Raw genomic sequence first — 19,827 nt, 5'->3', positions numbered from 1 at the left:
GTTGCTTGTCTTCCAGATTCTCAACAACTCAATTAAAGACCCTTCCCCAAGGCAAGGCACACAGCTCATTGTGAAGATTGTTTATAGAAATTAAATAGACAAGAAACAATGAGGTGGCAGCAGGCAGGCAGTACCTGTGGATCGCTTTCAGCACCTGCTCTAGTGCCTCTGCCTGCCTTGTTGACTGGGTAATCAAGGATCATGCAAGGACTCTGTTACTTGGTGCTAACATTGATACTTTGTCCTCAACTCATATTTGTCTGCGTTTGTCTACAAACCCACTGCTTTACCAGAATCTAATTTATATTTCTATTAAACGCCTTCATTTCCAGCCTTCTGATAGAACTAAATTCAACTTCATATTACTATATTTATGCAATTATTTCTGTCAGAGCTACCTCATATAGATTTGCAATCACCACGTAGTAGAGATGAGCTTTGCAGATGCCTTCACCCAGCTACTGTGAGCACAAACAAGCTGCTTAGCACTGAGTCACTGAGAGCACTGCTCTCTCGGGCTGTTGTCATTGCATCTGCACATCCCAAGCTGTCTGAGCAGTCTCCTCTCTGATGATGAGGAAAGCTCATGGAGGGTGAACCTGGGATTTCTGAATCTTGAAGGGGAAGGAACAACACTCTTCTGAATTCTTATCTGCTCTCCTCTGGTGCCCTTAATCCAAATTGTTGCTGCTAAAGCTCAGATTTATTATTTCATTGAAACAGGAACAAATGGATGATGTTTAGCAACACTGGCAATAAATGCTGCTAATTGCTAATGTAGTTGCATGGCTAATCCTTAATCATGTTTCTGAGTGGAAGAGTTAACACAAGATCTGTTCATCTTCCTCGCTCCTGTGATTAGTGCCTATCAAATATTGAACACCAAAGTTTATGACAGTTCAAAATGACTTAATCTCTAATTTGGTCAGATTAAGGCTCTGGGAATAAAAAAATCAATGTAATCAGTGAAGCCAAGCACTCGCAGTTAGAAAATTCCCTTAACTGCCAAATCTACCCTTAACTAATGAACTTCACGTGGATCTAGCCTTGGACCTTCTCTCTTTCACCAGTAACATAAAACCTATTTTAGTGACGCATGAGCTGTGGAAAACAGTTTGTGAGAAATACACAAGGAGTTCCATTCCTTTGATATTCACCTATCAGCTTTACTCAAGTATCTGCTAGTATTCTTCTCACCAGCATTAGTAGGTACTGCACTGTGTTTTATATTTTTTCTCCGTAGCTTTGAGGATTTATCTTCATTAACAGACTACTGAACAAGGGTATGTTGAATGAACAATGGTCAGCACTTGTAGTACTCACCTGCACTCCTACTTACAGTTTAAAGAAAACATTTTGGGTCGAAACACCTTGTTGTAGGCGAATGCGAGACCCCCCCACGGGATGTGACGAGATAGGCCCTCTCCCAGCTCTATGACTGATGTGTGGCACAACACCTAAGGTGTGTTGCTCAGCACTTCTATCCATGCTCTACCCCTCATCAATTCTCCTTATTAGCTACAGAGAAACTCTACAAAAGAACTGTTCAGGTTTTATTTAATTCTGAGAAGTCCCATAAGTAAAATAGTAGCTTATTTAGTAAATAAACACAATGTTATTTTACTGTTTTTGTTGATTTGCAATGTTTATCAAAGACTTTGCTTGATGATCTTATGATTTTTTCCTAGTCTAAATGATTTTACAATACTAAGTAAATATAATCAAGTATGGAAGCAGCAAAGTTTTTACATATACATATTACATATACAGATACATTCTAAGCACAGATACAGAGAATAGCTTGAGAGCATCCCTGAAGAGAAGGTTTTTGGAGTGTCAATTGATGAAAGATTCAAAATAAGCCAGTTGTGTGCATTTGCAGCCCAGAAAGCCAACTGTATTCTGGATTTCATCAAGAGAAGAGTGACCAGCAGATCGAGAGAGGTGATTCTGCCCTTCTGCTCTGCTCTCATGAGACCACACCTGGAGTACTGTGTCCTTTTCTGGAGCCCCCAACACAAGAAGGATATGGAACTCCTAGAGCAAGTCCAGAGAAGGGCAATGAAGATGATCAGAGGGCTGGAGCACCTCCTCTATGAGGACAGGCTGAGAGAGCTGGGGCTCTACAGCCTAGAGAAGAGCTCTGAGGAGACATTATAGCAGCTTTCCAGTACCTGAGGGCGCCTACAGGAGAGCTGGGGAGGGACTTTATTGAGGAAAGACAGTGACTGGACAAAGGGAAATGGTTTTAAGCTGATTTAGACTAGATATTCAGAAGAAATTCTTTACTATGAGGGTGGTGAGACACTGGAATAGATTGCCCAGCTAGGTTTGTGGATGCTCTCTCCCTGGAAGCGTTCAAGGCCAGGCTGGATTGGGCTGTGAGCAACCTGGTCTACAGGGAGGAGTCTCTGCAGATAGTAGAGGGGTTGGAACTAGGTGATCTTAAAGGTCCCTTCCAAACCAAACTATTCTATTATTCTATGATATATCTGAAGTAAAAGAAAAACTGCATTTTGCTTTTGTTACGTGACAAAATAATTTGAACAGTAGAAACATACTTTTTGCATTGCAAAAACAATATGCACAACACATACTCAAAACCTTTGCAGAGAAACCGTTGAATATGACACAGTTCAGTCCTGTCTAATAACAGATACCATGCCAAATAGCTTCCCTCATATATACCATCTTCAATACTGTTGGTTTTTTTCACCCCACTTTAATTGAAAAGCTGCAGACATGGGGGATGTTTCAGAAACCCAAACCACATTCATCCTGGCTTTTTCTCCTTTTCCATTCATCTGAGGAACAATCCTGCTACTTTCCTTTGACTTTGGATCAGAGCTTATGGGATCATGAAGGTTATTTCACCCACTTTAGCATGGCTTCTGCTATAATGCTCAAATTCTAACTCCCTTCCATTTCTATACCTCATTCTCATCTTCTACCCCTCACTTTTCTCAGATTTTCTTTATGCATCATCTGACACTCGCATATGCAGTGAAGGCACAGCTGCTTTATCCATCAGCAACACCTTCCCTTCCTGTTCACTGGAAACAACTGCATATTGAGGACAATTCAACAAGGACAGAATTCCTACCATGTTAAAGGTACAGGTGGAAGGAGTCTCCTCACCAAACAGCCTGCCTTTCACAACACTAACTGAAAATAGTAGGGTTTTTTTTGTTTGTTCGTTTGTTTTTAGTTAAAACAGAGGTTTTCAAGAGTGAGCACTAAAGTTCACATTCAGCAGCATGGACATCCCCGCCCAACACACACTTTAAGGTAACAAAGCAAGCTGTCAGGCCAGGCGTCTCCACTAGCACGCATAATAACTTTTCCATACCTTGTGAAAAAAAGTTTCAAAGTGTTGATTAAGTAAACTAGAGTAACTATGATTCCATTCTTACCCTTGCAGTGAAGTCCACAGCAGCTCCTCGATTTAACAGCAGTGTAGCTACATTGATATTTCCATAGTGAGCAGCTATGTGAAGGGGTGTGAACCCACTCTGGAAAAACAAACAAAAAATACATATATATAAATAACTGTTCGGTTCTCCAAAATTTGTAGCACATCATTGACTAAAGCTAGTAATAGGAGTGTGCTGCAAGTCACCATTCCAAATCTGTACTAGTTTTCACTCACTGGCAATTATTTACTCACTCTCAAAGTCTAGATAAAATCATACTGCTGTGCAGGAGGGAAAATAAATTAAATTAGCGTAATTATTCTAGAAGATCAGAACTAAAATAAAACTTTTAGATATTTCAGAAAAAACAGCAGCAAAACATGTAACTATTAAAGCATTGATCTGTCTTTTATAATACGTTGATTTCTGATGTCTACTTGTTATTGGCATTATACTAGACTGGCAAACCAAATTTCTTAGGAGATTCTTAGGAGAAGTTCAGATACAAGTCATTTGATGATACTTGCTAAATGTTTTTATAAATTCAAAGTAGATGCAAATGAAAACAACATCAAAGACCATTTTAAATGATTAATATGGATTTATTTCCAAGGGTTAGTACCATAAAGATCAGTCTCCCACTGAGGGCAATCACACTGGGTTATGTTCAGACACCACAAGTTATCAACCTAATTAGAAGATTCCTTACTGATAACATCACTTCAGCAAGTTATTTTCATATTTAAGTAGTTTTACTTCTTTTAAAAATAATGCTAAAACATGCAGCAATTCCATCAGTCCTGCAAAGTATGAAACCTTAGGGAACTAGATGCATTTCTAAATCGTTAGCAAGCCATGCTAGCTGCCACTGCCTTGCTTCGGGAGTTTTGCAGATTTAAAATCACAGATCACTCTATTTGCTGACACCATCAAGGTAAGTGTCATGCAGAAGCCTGAAATCAGTCTTGAATGCACAACACAACAGGGTTGTCTGCAGCTCTTGACACATCTGGTAAATGTCTACTCCATGAGAATCCCTGAAAACTCCATCTTACAAAATATCGCTTTTTTATGATGGCAATCAGCACCCAAGAACACTTACTCTCATTTTTAAACCCTAGTTTCAGCTGCAGAAAGCCCTGGTATCTAAACTACAGTGTTCTCTAGCACATGCTACTTCATTTGATCTAAAGCAGGTAACTATCCTATAAAAGGCGATGCAAAAAGGAGGAGGAAAACATGATGCAGCAGCACTAAGTCATGGAGGAGTGATGATGCATATATATATTTATATATACCTCTGTTGCTCTATTCACCATCATCTAGGTTAACACATTTGGAAGCAAAGAGGGGGAAAAAATGAACGGTTAGTTCACCACTGGTGATATGGATGCAAAAAGCTTCATGATTGCTACATGGCATGGCAGCTCAAACGACAGCACAATTGGCACAAAGAAAGCTTGACTGAATGGAAGCTGAATGATTGAGTATTTTGAATGTTAATTGTTACATGTTTATTAGAATTCTTAAAGCGGCAATTTCACAAACAACTAATCAAATGACTTAATTGTATGGTCTCTCTAGCAGACCACCTCAACAGTGGCTTCCATTTTCAAGAGAATGATTGTAATAATATTTTGCTTTTATTTTCCATTTGCAAAGTTTCTAAAAGAGGAGTTAGCCCTGATTCAAACAAAAAGGGAGTGAGGAAAAAAAGAGGCAAGGGAAGCTAATGAAACATTATTTTTAGTCACAAGCAATCGGAGAAAGTTACGTGCAACTCATAAGCCAAACACTTTAATAAAGGGAGATCTTCACTGGACACAAGACGTGCTCAGCACTTAACAGCATCAAACCTTATATCCCTACAACTGACCTTTGACTCCACGTCAGCATTGTGGTCATTCTGCAGGAGCAGAGCCGCTGCCTTCGTATCATCCTTCCGAGCAGCGATGTGAAGAGCAGGAAGACGGACTTTTCCTTTTGTATCATTTTCAAGCAACAGTGAAACCACCTGGTCATGACCTTGCTGTAAAGCTACTGCCAAAGGTGTGAAACCATCCTGCAACATACAACAAGGCTGCTCAACACTTATTCCAGAATTTCCAGGGGGTGAAAAAAGGAAGTGAAGAGATCTCATTGCAGGTGATAGTAAAATTATAAGACATATGCAAACAAAGCTGACTTGGAAAAAAACATTAAACTATTCACTTTACACACTTCACTATATGCATAAGTGTGTGCGTTAGTACACAGAAATACAAAAAGCTGGTATTACTTAAAAGTGGTAATGATGTCTCCATAGCAAATTATCATTCTTCCTCCCCAAAGCTACCAATTATAACATATAATTCCATTTTATTATTAAATTTCATCTCAACTCTCAAATATTTAAATATGGATTTTGAACAATATCTGTATATATTTAAACAATAAGTATCAATAATACATTTCAGTAATATTTGAAAAAGAATGCTCATTCTCCCAATATACCAATTGCTTTGCTACAACTCCAAAGCATACAAGTGACATATAATCCTCTCATGAACAGAAGGTATTTCTTTTCAGACTAGCAAATGATAAACCAAATGTGGAAGAAGACCTGAAAAATAGAAGACTTATTTAATAGATTTTAGAGTGGATCCCTCAAACACAGGAGAAGTACAGCCCAAGATGTTTTTATAATTGTATTTTAATGGATTTTTAGAAGACTGAAGAATTAGTTATTATTCAGAATCACTTTTATCCAGTATAATACCCACAAATCACCCGAAATCATAATGCAAATCATACTACTTAAGGATTTATTTGGTTATTACTTTAACACTTGATCTGTATGTTCAGAGTTTTTATTAGTAAACCTCAATACAGGGTGGTAGGTAGAAAACACATTCTATCATTTCTTTACTATTTCTGTCATGATCCAACTGTATGTTTACATAAGTGTGAAACAGCAGCACAGCAGTATCATAGAAGTATGCTGATCCCTACAATGCCAGAAGTGCAGAGTTCAAACATTAACTTTTTAGCTGTTGGAGGTAGAAATAATGTCTTCAATAAGGAATTTCTTCTCTGTCTCCCAAAACAAAGAGAAACTAATCTTAAGAGAACAAAGGAAAGAAAAGAAAGACAGAGATAGCATCTTTGCAAAAAAAATTGAGGAAAAGATAGAAGAAAACTTAATGAAATTCCTTGGTTCCTAACAAGTCATTTATTTAAGGAGCTGCTGTTTTTTCAGTTAATTTTTCCTTTCTCGTTGAATGATTTATTTATTAACTCACTGAACCCAACCTTCTCCTTGGCACGATGCTCACCCTCCTGTAGAAGCAGGGCAGGGCTCTGGGCTGTGGTCCCAGGGGTGTTCCAGCAGGCAGGCACATGGTATGAAAAACACTGTGCAGCTTTGAAGGCCAAAACTGCCACAAATATCCCCACCAGAGGGCTCTGACAATATAGCTACACTGTACCTGCAGAAATGGAGACCTGGAGGAACCTTGAAAGGGACAGCACACACATGGTGACCTGGAGATGTTTGCTTCCCTCTCTACACAGCCAACGGCAGTGGCACGGTCAGCTGCTTCTCAGAGACAAGTGCCTTAACTATCACCAACATCTTTTCTCAACAGACTTCCTCTTCTGGTAAAAATGCTGCTAACAACGAGGAAAAAAAATCCTAGGAATACATTTTCCCCTTTCCTTAGGGAAAAGTGAGTGTACAAATGGGAGCACTTCATTTCAACACCAAAATAGCTGCTATCTCCTACACTCCGGTTTCCTAACTCTGACGAGGTCCGCCAACAGATTCAGTTTGTGCAGAGATCACTGTACCACGGCCAAGAAACTGAGACCAGGAATATTAGCAATGACAAGAATGCATTTCCACCACATGCTATCTGAAATTACCGACCCCAAAAAACAATTGCAAGTATCTCGATGTCAGTAGCATAATTAGCAACTACACTTTAAAACATAAAGCAAAGCCCACTCTAGGAAAAAAAAAAACAACAAAAAAAAACTAAGCATGATTTAAAGACAGCGTGTGGCTCTACTTTTTTAATGTATATTAAAACGCCTTTGCTGAAGAGTTATTAGTAATGAATAATTAGTTGAGTAGTAACTGTCTAATAACAAAGGCTTTTGAAATTAAATTTTCCTATAAAAACTTTAACCCAGAGAAAACAAAAAGCACTCCTAAGCAACTATCACAAACAAGTAAGGCAATAAAGGCAACATTGTTTTGCAGGCTGAATCTTTAAAGGAATTACAGCATGGGTATCAGGCTGAGTTGGACAACAGCTCAGCCTAAACTGACAAAAGAAGCTCAAGAGAAAAAGTGTAGAAGAATCAGAACCAACTACTTGTGCACAATTCTACTTAATTCTATTTTCAGAAAATCAGTTTGGCACAGATTATAGGTGATTTTGAAAGCTTTTCATCCATGAATTATTTTTACAATACTGTCATCAAAACAGAAGATTCTCTACATACATCAGTAAGCAATGATGTTACAATGTACAGTGAAGCAATGAAGTAATTTTTCATCTCGTATTTTGCAAAAAATGCAACTTTCTCAAGCATTATTGGTTTTGTGGAATCAGCTCACATGGAGCAGTTAATTTCCTAAAAAGTTTTAGAGAGAATACTTTTTTTTTTTTAACAGATGGAATGCAGTCCTATTGAAATGCTATTTAAGACTATTTTTAGGAATATTAATGTCTGCTATTCTTATAATCACTTTGAATATTTTTTCAAGTTTTCTCACGGAGTTATAATTATTCTTTAAAACTAGAAATAAAAACTGTTGTTCGAGAAAGATCACAGAACACTTTTAAGGATGGATCTTCCATTATTCTGTCAACTTGCAATTATCACTGCAAAACCAGACAGAATACTTGCATGCTGCAGAGAGGGTATCAACTTGGCAATAAATGCAGCTCAGAAAATACTCCAAGCACTTAGTAACCCTGGGTTTTCCCTGATATCCCAGAGCTGGCTCCGCAGCATAAACAGTTCTTGCTTTATGATTGCCCTCTATATTAGTCAGTACTTTTAATGAAGGCACAGAGAACTTTTACATCTTGCATACAGCTTCTCTGAGCACTTAACCTGAAAGATTACCAGAAATGACTAAGAACAGAACATGTCTACTTTTAGAACTGTTTCTAGGTTTTTTGTTTTTTTGGTTTTTTTTTTTGTTTGTTTGTTTGTTTTTTTAATTCTAGAAATGGCAAGAGGTTTAAATTGCTGAGAAGTCAATAAATCAATATTCATTAGCACATTTCATAGAGAGAACTTTTTTCTGCTCTTCAATTTCGCGCTTGAAAGACAAGCTTGGTGAAAGCTGGCAACAGTTACTACTGGATTGCATTGTATTTTCTTTGCAAACTGAAAAACTCAAACTTTTACCTCTGTGGCAAGGCTCTGACTGGCACCATTATCAAGAAGAAACTTAACAACCTCCAGGTGGTTTTCTTGGGCTGCCATATACAGAGGAGTGAAACCATTCTGAAATAGGAAAACAGGAGTGTAAACACATCACAAACATTTTATACATAGCAAAGGTCTGCCAAACTCAGGTAGATTAACAGGAAAACAAACAAACAGCATTTGCTCACATACTAGTTAGTGACATGACCACCCTTGATTTAACTGAAGATAGGAAAAGGGTAGTTATTACTTTAAAAGACACTTTCAGTTGAACAGAAAGTTACTACAGGTAAGCAAGAATAGTTCCTTTTATATCCACTGAAGTCAAACTAAAAGTCAGTTTGAACAACCATTTGGTAGAGAAAAGCTCTGATTCACGATAAATGCAACTGCAGGTCAAAATACAAAATGGGACAGGCAAATACAATGCACATCTATAGAGACAGCAAGGGCAATGACTTAAGAATGATATTTTCTCTTTTCTCCATTACCTTTCATTTCTAATTCACTTGTGCTTCCTATTTATGGCTTGTATCTCCTCAAAGAGCTGCCTGTAGAACACAGCCTGCTTGTGATCACTGAGCTACTTCACATTTCAGGCATCAGGAGATCTTGGGATGACTGGTTCTCAGCAGTTCAAGACAAAGGTTTATCAGTGTTTCTGACCACATTAGAGCATTTGTCAAATTATGCTCAAGTGAGTGATTTCAATCAATACAAAACTAGTATTAGAGGCTGAAAGGCTTAACTCATTCTCTGGCAAGTACTTTCCACTTACAGTCAATGCTGTTATCTTTGCCTTAACCGTACACAGGCCACAACCTTTCAGGAATTGGATTTCCACAATTTAATTCTTCTCTACAGTCCTATGCATTTCTGAAATTCAGAGCTTTGACATAACTCACAAAACCAAAACAGCAAAATGAAATCATGATACTTGTTCTGGTTTCAAGGTACTTCAAAAGGAATTCATAAAGTTGCTGCTTTGAACCTGAAATTGCTTGGTTTTCATATAACACTGCATGTTCCTCAGTGCAACAGTCAGGAACCAGTGGATAAATTCACTTTACAGTAACAACTTGCATCATCCACATAATATTGACTAAACAGTTTGGTAGAGGCAAAACAACCAAAGTAGCACCAGCAATAAAAACAACCAATTATTTTATCCTGTGATTTATGATACATTTGTTTACTCTTCATGCTCCAGCACGACCCTTTTTGTCAGTTGCAATGGTGCCAAGCAGCTCTTCTCTTCAACTGCTCCATCCTAAGACCCCAGAGCTCTTGCCTGGTTACACAGCACTCAACCGAAGAAAATGAAGCTCAGCTCAGCGCTCACACCAGAACTTGGTGTTTCTTGCTCAAGCCCTGAAGATGTGCTGACATACAGCTAAGACAGGGAAAGGTTGAGCTTCAGTGGCATGAATAAAGAAGAGCCAACAAAAACCAAAGAGTGCATTTTAACATTTCTAGAGATCACATTTCTTTGTAGCTAGGCCCTTTTGAGAACAGGGAGAACAATTTGAAAATCTTAAACAAATCAAGTAGTCCTATTGCAAAAACAGGACAGAAGCTCGGTGTTACCCTGAACATGAAAAACAACCACAGACAGCTTTTGGGCTTGCTGCACTTTTATGTCAGTGAAGCAATTCCAATGGCAAAAAACAGAACCAATTCTGGTGTGCTTCATTTCATAAACACTTCATCCCATTCTGTGAGAGCCAATGAAGTAAACAGAATAGAACAGGAGGTAAGGGCTAGTTAAAAATAAGAGGTATAACAGGAGAGGTATTTCATCAGGCTTCAGTAATGAGGAGGTCAGGGAGCGTGTGCATATGACTGGGTTTTGCTGAGACCTTGTCAGCACCCTCAGGGCTGCAACACGGTTAGAGCAGACATTTCGGCAGGGCAGAAGGAACAGGGGAGTAACTCAGCAGTGCTGCTACAGAGGACACTGACCTTGCTGCAGGAAACCAAGGGAGACAACCAGAGGTGGGCCATACAGTTGCATCATTTGCAACAAGACATTAACATTCTGCATGCTGGAGGGATGAAGGGAAATTATAGTCTAAGACTTGCAGCAGTGAATGATGGCTAAGTTATATTAGCCATGGCAAAAACAGCTGAAAGACATTGGATTGTTACAGCAACAGGGCAGTGTTGTATGGCACACATCCAACGTGGATGCACAAGAGTGCAGGTGACCCAGGGCCAAGCATGTAGACTTCACTGGCAGCAGAGGCAAACAGGAGTGCAGAAAAAATGACAGTTGGAGAGGAAATGGCATGTGAATGCCTGATCCAAGAGGAACTTCACAGTCAGGAAGACACTGAGCAGCTGTGAAGCCACATGTTTACAAGGATCACACAGGCTGCAGGGTCTGTTGCTGTTCTGGTATTTGGGTAATTTGGTCTCAATTCAGTAAAGCACGCTACAAGCGTGAAGTGCAATGCCGAAGTTCTACCAGAGGCGAAGCAGTATGTCAGTGCTCTCACCAGAAATGAGACCTAACAGTTTTGCTACAGCACAGTTAAAATCTGGCTTAATGTTAAAAACAAAACAAACAAACAAAAAAACCCCATAAAGTGCTCACTGAGGTGTCTGTCACATTACAGATTATTTTTTATAGTGAATAGCAGTCTGGCACTTTTCCCTATAATTTCATGTCACACTCAGTGCCTATTTAGTAACTCAGCTGGAAATTAAGATTAATTTTCTTAAGTTTTAAACAGTTGTATTTAGACAACAAGCAGGAAATACTTCAACACTCCTGATTGTTAGTTTCAGGAAACAAATAATAGGTGACATTTCTCAGAACCAAGAATTATTAGCATCTGGAGGCAGAGCAAAATCCTTTTTCTTATATCTAAGTTAGTGTAGGGTATTCATAATCTTTTCCACCACACCCTACTTTTTCATTTCCCTCAAAATAAGAAATAGAAATTGATAAGAGAGCTAACATACTACAAGAGGAGGTAAAAATTCAGACTCAGAATTATTTTTATATATATTATATAATATATAATATATATTATATATATTATATTATATTTATAATATAATAATTTATAATTTATTATAAATATATAAAAATATAATATATTAGTATTATTAAAATATATAATTATATATATTATAATATATATTACAATAATATATATATTTTATATATATAATATAATATATATAATATATATATTATATAATATATATATATATTTGAAGGACACAAAGATTTGATTAAAGACTTAACCTTGCTAATGCTAGTGCGTTGAGCAGGATTGAGCTGCTACCTTCAGGTGAAGAAGAAATAAAGCCAAACTCACAAAAACAGGGTCAGTATTGAAAAAACAAACAAACAACAACAACAAAACTTCTTTGGGGGTTTCTCTCTGTTGGTACATAAAAATCATCAGAATGTTATTACAAGCTCTACAACAGTTAAGTTATGCTTAGAGCCACTGTTCCTGGTGCAGGAGCAGTTAACAGGGAGCTCCAGTGACCACAAGGGATCCCTCAGGAAGACTGATCCCAGGTGGAATGTCACACCCACAGGTACTGGTGTAGAATGGACAATATACAAATGGCAAAGAAAATCTATTATTCTCACATCTTAGCAAAATTAAGGTAACGTGGCAAAACCTTAGGGTATACAGACAATGCAATTATATAAGGTGTTTACAATCCCAGATTGTTTTTATTTTCAGGGATGAATACACAAGTTCTAAATCACAATCAGAAAAGATCAGTTTCTCCAGCAGGAAAACCAATGGAAATGTTTCTGCTTTGTTTTATATCCTAACACACTTAGAAAATTTTAACTGGAACTATTATTGCTATTTTTCTCTTTACGTTCAAATTCTGTTGTGCCTAGAACTAAATATAAGAGTACTTAGCTAGCATAAAAGAGTGAGAAAGTGAAACAAGTAGCTCATTTGTCCAAGCAAATAAACATGAAATATAGTTTGCAAGTACCTAATATTCTTGAAAGGGATCCTCTTAAATATTTTGCTCATATTGATAAACCATTTTAAAATGTTCATTTAAAATGTGCATCTTCATAAAATATTTTTAACGTGGCTTCTTAGGTTTCCTTCTCTTCCTAAACACTGTCTATCATGTCCAAACTGTCATAGTATGGAAAAATAGCAATACTGGACCAGATGACAATATCACCTCCTAATCTGATCTTCTTTCTCTGACGCTCATCCACAAGCAGGGAGAACATGAACAAGAGAGGACTCCAGAGTCACCTGTGACACAGCTACTTCTCGTTTCCAACAGTCCATGGTTTACACATTTTTAAAGCCAGAATGTTTTCCCGTTTCTTTCTACTTCTTTTCTTTTAACACTGTTTTTCCTTATTTCAAATCTTCCATAATTGATCTAAATGATCCTTCAAAGGACTTCACCGTACTTAAAAGCTCTGCATATGCTTGTGGTATCTACTCATACAAGGGAAGGGGAAGGCCTCAATTAAGCCTCAGACACTAAATCATGTGAAACAAGATCTCTGTCATTTGAAAAAGTTCTCTCCCACTCTCTGGTTTTATCAGTATCTCTTCTGTCTCTGTAACAATTAGCAGTTCATAAGACACACTGGAGGGCAGATCTAAAGCTGAAGGGTAAATGCTTTGCTGTGCTGCACATTAAAGAACCACACAAGTATATTCCAAACACCCCTGGATGTGGCTCTGCTTTCTTAAACTCCAGCGGTGTGTGCCTGTGTGGCTCCTGAACAGCTTAAAATAGAGATGTTATTTCTAAGCTTCTTCCGCTGGTGAATGAGGTGGGCAATTCAGAGTTAATACTGACTTCAACAAATCTGATTTTCAAGGGCCAGCATTAATACTGTGAATCTACCAAACACACTTACTAACACCAGAAAGGGAGACAGACTGTATCATCAGCAATGTTCCAAATGGGAAACTAATATTACTTTACCTGAGATTGTGCATTGACATTGGCTCGATTTGTAACCAACACTTTGACAACTTCTGCTTGTCCAGCCAGGGATGCTATGTGCAATGCTGTGTTTCCTTTCTGAAATAAGAAACAGCAATATTTGAGAAGACTACAAAACTCAACCTTGAATACACAACAATATTGTCAAGAATGCAGTCCACTTTAAAATACAGTATTTCCTGAGATGAAATATTCTTTTTGATTACTAGAAAACACAAGAAAGAAACCTACACAGAAATCCTCAATTCATTGAGTAAATCACATCCCTAGTCATCTCCGGCATTTACTACAACCCAGCAAGTTCCTATTAACTTAATCAGTGGAAAATAATTAATTATTGCTGCAGTAATGTCTGCAATCAATTGGCTGACACCTTACATACATGGCATCAGTGCGGCCAAGAGAACAATCAGATGGGCCTGACTGACCTTTGTCGCTGCATCCACACTGGCACCTCGCTGTATCAGTTCAGAGACAACTTCTACGTGCCCTTCTTTGGAAGCGAGATGGAGTGCATTCAACCCATTCTGATTCAAACAAACAAACAAACAAAAAACAACAAAGAAATGCAACTTAAAAGATTGGCATAGCTTTTCCTTTGTAGTAAATAACACATCAGCAGCTGATAAATTATATCCCAGTGAGAGGACTGCTTCCAAAAATTATTCTCATGTGAACCTTATGACAAATATATTGCAAGAAAAGAGTATGAACTGAGTTATGATATACTAGCTCTGAGGTCTCAAGTCCTGTGTGCTGTCCAAGATGTGATGTAATGCAAATGGAATGAAAGATAATGTTAAATAGCATAATGTTCTCCAAGTGGAATTGAAATGATGTCTTGGTAAGGGGTAAAGTTTGAATTGGGTAAGATATGCAAACATGACTCATCCGAAACCAAACACATTATTGCTGATACAAAGTTGAAATACATAGACAGAAATGTCTTTTCTTGAGAAAGGAGGAGAGAGGTATTTTACAGAAAATTTGATCAGAATATTTTTCAACCTGATTAGAAATGTTGATGTCCACTCCACTTTTTAAGTAGTCAAGAGCCTTTTCCAAGTTGCCAGCTCGAGCAGCTCTCAAGTAACTTGCATTTGTGTCAGACTGGAAGAAAGAAGAAAAAATTCTGTTAGGAATTACAGCACTATATAAAATTATATTCTCTTGAAAAAGAAGTTACTAATGATACAATGTATTATGCATACATTTAATTAGATGACAACAGATCTCAAAATGCCTTCTCAAATACGGGTCAAAGCCTGTCCTCCTTGCTTAACTCTCTCTGGTGTAAGTATGCTTGACAAGGCAGCACAACATGGACTTCACAAATACAAGTGAATTATGCAGCAGTGACCACCGTGCAAGGCTAGTAGCCAAGGACACGTCTGTTACCCAGTCATGGTGAGACACAGCACAGGACTCCAAGGAAATCACCCCACTCTTTCTAAGAGAGCCACATCATATTCAGTGTCAAAATAAACAGACTGGACTGCTACTGTGAGATCTCACATAACAGACTAAAAAGCAAAATACTCTGTGTTGAAGGACTGGACTACTTGAATGAAAAACTAAATTCTACAAGTGAAGGCACTTTACAGTGATTGTTTTGTTTTCCCCATTCTCCCTCACTTTACGGCACATTTTATTTACAATATTTGTCCACATTTCAGTGATCAGAAATCCCTAGGCACAGCACCATTATTTCTTCACAAAATTTTAATTATTTTTCAGATCTTCCTTTAAAGATTGTCTTTCAAATTTTCTTTATTATGACTTCAGCTTGAATATCAGCATGACAGAAAGGATGGTTAAGTCATGAAAGGGATCTCTGAAAGCAATTCCCATTCCCCAGAGGGTTTTAACAAGTTATGTAAATATCCACCAAGGATGATAATGCTGATCCTGCCTTGGAGCAAGTGGAATGAACTGGGTTAGCTTTCCAGAGGGACAAATCTTTGATTTTATCTGCACCACAGCTTCCCCTGACATTCTGAGAAGTCAACACATGTTTTTGAGTCCTCTCCTCCAGGAACTGTCACAGTTTTTCCTCAGTATCATTTCATGGCAGGCTTACATCACTATAGCTTTTAAGTGTTTTAAGGTCCTCTAAGGTTCTAGAAGTGCAGTAATTATCTTCATAGGAAAAAAATGAAAGCAATAATGGTTGAGATAAATATAATACATTGTGGCCCCAATGCTCAGTTACCCATCCAGCCTAAACTCATTGTTTTCATCCTCCATTTTCTAGATTTGCTATAGACTTCTGTCAATTCAGCTGCTGCAAACTGGATGTTCTGTTCAAGCACTGCCTCCAAGTCCATTTGAAGTTACTTCTTTTTGTATAGGATGAAGCAATCTTGGGCATAATGACAGCAAAATAGCAAGCTATATGAAGATTGCTTTCCTCTTTGTAGTAATACAAGCTACAAGGCTATTTCACTAATGCTTTCAGCACAAGCGCGCTCACTGTCTCTCTCAAAGAGAGAGCTATTACTTATGGACTTATTTTCTTCTGTGTTTTGTGCACATAGCATTACGCTTCCAAGGGTAAGTTACTGGTTTACAGCCTTATCTGCTCAAAATCATTATTTCCCAAGTATGACATGCTGATCACTACAAATCAATTTCTGTGATGTGCTTTCAACAAAACAGCCCTCCAACACCAGTGTTTAATTAGGCTCTAAGAAAAAAATCAGGCTCAGGATGCTGCTACAAGCTGCATGGTCAGCCCTGTAAAGACTGTGGGGAAAAATAGCTGCCTGGAGAGGGGCAGGAAAACAATCTCATTGGGAAGATCATTTGAACTGTGCAATGCAGATTATTACAGGAGACAGGTCATTTTCTCAGTGCTTAGCAACAGCAGCCACTGGGGTAAAAACCAGGTCAGCATTTTATCAGCATTACCAAAGGTACGAGGGAAGGCTTAATAGACTGGGAGCCTTTTTTGTCACAGCGTAATGGCATGCCTGTTTGGCATAGTCAGCAGGTGGACGCTAATTAACATCAGCTGTTTACAGCTGCTTCTGGGTGGGGAAGGACGTATCAGAGAGTCTTGCTTTGGAAAATCACTTCCAGCCAGTCACACCAATTCACATGAGACAAGAAACACTGCTAACGCTCAGACAGATCTGAACCTTTCTATCTGCTCAACAAAACGCAGGGAGGGGGAGAGAAAGCAGAAAGAAGGAATGATAAATAGCCAATACACATGTTAGCAACAAATGACTGCTGCACTGTGCAGGACAGCAATGGCCGTGTCTTTTAAGGACTTCTAACGATAAGAGTCAAGGTACACTCCCAGTGTGGGCACATAAAAATGTTTCAAATAAGCTAGCTCAGATGCTGCTAAATGATGCACAAATCTATTCCCAAAAGCTCTCAAACAGAATGCCTTCCTTTGCCAGTCACCACTCACAACATTTTTTTTTGCTCGAATTACCCAGCAACGCTAGTGCCACCAGCAGCTATGTCCCCCGGGTGGCAGGAGAGCAGGCCAGGGACACAGAACTGCGCTCAGAGGCAGCTTGGGCTCTTGTCACCCAGCACCTTACTGCAAGAGGACAGCAGAAGGGAAAAGCAGCACAGGCATGCAGCAAGAACTTGGGAGCACCCAGAGAAACTGCCCCCCAAGCATGCTGGGAACAACCCAAACTCACCTACCCCTCAGCCCATCTAAGGAAGCACTCCCAGTTGCTGCACTAATTGTTTCCAGTTACTTGAATGTGATGTGAACTTGTGTGTGAGACTGCACGAGCTGCCTTAGCAGTCAGGTGTAATACATCCCCACGGGCCAAAAAAGGGAAACTCATTTTTCCTGACCTTAGCTAAAGCCCCCAAGTCCTCAGGCTGGGGAAAATTTCTCCTTTTTCTGAGACACCAAACAGAAATTTGGAGATTTTAACAAACGGGACAACACACTGGAGTTGTACAACTGAGCAAAAGTTCAGTCAGGCTTCTGGGATTCTCTCCACCCATTACGGTCTGTGCCATAAGCAGAAACAAGCTGTAACATCAGAGAGAAAAGTGAGCCAGCATTCTTGAAAACCTAAATCAATTCCAGCCTCTCTAAAAGCAGCATTGCCAGCTTCCAGTTTCCCTATGACTAAGGCATTATTTCAGAACAGTCTTACAAGTTTTTTCTACCTTGCAAAATGACTTGAATACTCTTGTTTTAAAGACACCTCATTCCCAACAAACAGAAGAACAAACAAACAAATGGTTACCAACTTGGAGCACAGGGGTCAGTCACCTCCCCTCCAAATCAAGAAAGCAAACAAACAAAACCAGTTTTAACAAAATCGTTTGGTGACTGCAATCAACAGCTCATAGGGACAGTCTCCAGAGCACCCAGAGCAATCTTTTGCAGAAGACAAAATGATTTTGTGTTCCAGAATACAATAATAAGGTTTAAGTTCCTAATCTGCTCCAAGACTTGGGACTTCTTAGTGGTGTCTACTGTTGACTGCAGACAGGAGAAACATATTTTACAGTTTACAGTAGCTTCTCAGTTTTAAGTTCCAGTATCTTTTCAACCAAGCCATACTCAGAAAAGTTTCAAATAAAACCAGATGCGAGAAGAACAGTCAGCTACAACTGACATTCTTTGCAGTGTAGAAGCCAATACAAAGCAATCAGATCTCATCCTTTCTCAAACCCAGGAAAAACAAACCTATCCTAGAGAATGGCAGTAGGAGTGGACTTGGGCTGTCTAAATTCTATTTGCTTATTACAGTTCATCATAAATAAAAGCTTTTCTTTTTTTTTTTTTAAACAAAATCTAATTCTAATGTCATCTTAACAATAACGTTCTAATATTATCCTAATAACAATAATGTAGAGGGGCACAGCACAGCTGAACTACCACTGCCATGATTCTCAGAACAGAATCTTAAAAAAAAAAAAAAAATTGATAAAAAGAATAAAACCAGAACATTGACATTTCTAGGTCCAAAATTCTCTCATCTTTACATTTCTATTTAAAGCTTAAATTCAATTTTTAAGATTACCTTTTATTTTTCAAATATCACAATTAAGTGGAGAAGTGCCATTTCCAGTTGGGACTATTTTATTTAAAACAAAGACCCTTAAGTCCATGACAGAACCTGCAATTGCCACTGCACAGGCAGGAACAGCATCAGAGCTGAGGCTCAAATCGCTGAAGGATTTGAGAGTCCAAACAAGCCTAACAATAATGTCAGTAATTATTTATCTGGACTGCCATCATGCCTAGGAGCCTGTGTAAAAGACTGGTTAATGATCTGTTTTGTTTAAATGTATTAAATAACACAAAGAGGAACAAAAAAAAAAGAGGTCTTAGGTTTCCAGCTCTCCCTCAGGACACCCATGTAGGTAAGTGCTCCCTAGGGGAAGGTCACTGCTCTGAAACAGCCAACTCTGTGTCTCCACACTAACTGGCATCTGAAAGACAAGCCCCACACAGGCAGTGCATCTATAGGACATTTCCTTAATGGACCTAAAAATACCCCTTTTTTTTTTTTTTTTTCTTTTTTAATTTCCCATCTTAATTACTTAAATCTCAATATTCCTGAGAGAGGCATTCTGTACGTTAGCAATCTATTCTGATCCCCCCTCCCCACTTCTTCTTTGTAATCAATCCCAACATGAAATGAAGATGAAAATGAGCTTTTGATTCTACACTGTCTTGACAAATATCAAGAGAACAACAAACATGGGACATACATCAAAACAGCCCAAACATCAGATGTTTTTGCACTCAGCCACAAAGACTGCAGCCCTTCTCGTGTATCTGACACAGGCTTTCTCCCCTAAGCCTTCCACAGCTCTCTGTTGTGTTCCCTTATGGATTTCCAATCTTCCAATCTGTCTTTCCAATCTTTAAACCCAGGCCTAAATTAAAATCACAATTCATAAAGTGTTTTAATTTTTGGATATATACACCTCAGATGTGCACAGCGCTTTGTTCCAGAATAGCAATAAGACAGTATTTCACAAATAGTGGATTTATGAGAGTACCAGCATGATAAGACTTCTT

General features: G+C 38.4%; 1 protein-coding gene across 7 annotated transcripts in view; it reads right to left on the bottom strand.

Annotated features, from left to right (window-relative positions):
* ANK3 (ankyrin 3) overlaps positions 1 to 19,827 on the bottom strand; it is a 344,064-nt gene that overhangs the window by 129,778 nt on the left and 194,459 nt on the right. For all 7 annotated transcript variants that reach the window (XM_042817687.1, XM_042817684.1, XM_042817681.1 and 4 more), the window contains exons 2-7: positions 14,817 to 14,918; positions 14,237 to 14,335; positions 13,788 to 13,886; positions 8,820 to 8,918; positions 5,290 to 5,475; positions 3,414 to 3,512 (exon numbers count right to left, since the gene is read on the bottom strand). In XM_042817687.1, the coding sequence (XP_042673621.1) occupies positions 3,414 to 3,512; positions 5,290 to 5,475; positions 8,820 to 8,918; positions 13,788 to 13,886; positions 14,237 to 14,335; positions 14,817 to 14,918 (684 nt within the window). The remainder of the gene's footprint in view (positions 1 to 3,413; positions 3,513 to 5,289; positions 5,476 to 8,819; positions 8,919 to 13,787; positions 13,887 to 14,236; positions 14,336 to 14,816; positions 14,919 to 19,827) is intronic.

The sequence above is a fragment of the Centrocercus urophasianus genome, unplaced genomic scaffold (genome assembly GCF_019232065.1).
Source record: "Centrocercus urophasianus isolate 14NV4802_14NV808 unplaced genomic scaffold, USGS_Curo_1.0 seq_17, whole genome shotgun sequence".
In the NCBI taxonomy this organism is placed as follows: domain Eukaryota; kingdom Metazoa; phylum Chordata; class Aves; order Galliformes; family Phasianidae; genus Centrocercus; species Centrocercus urophasianus.
The sequence above is the reverse complement of the archived record's forward strand: the minus strand, read 5'-3'. Positions and strand labels throughout refer to the sequence as shown.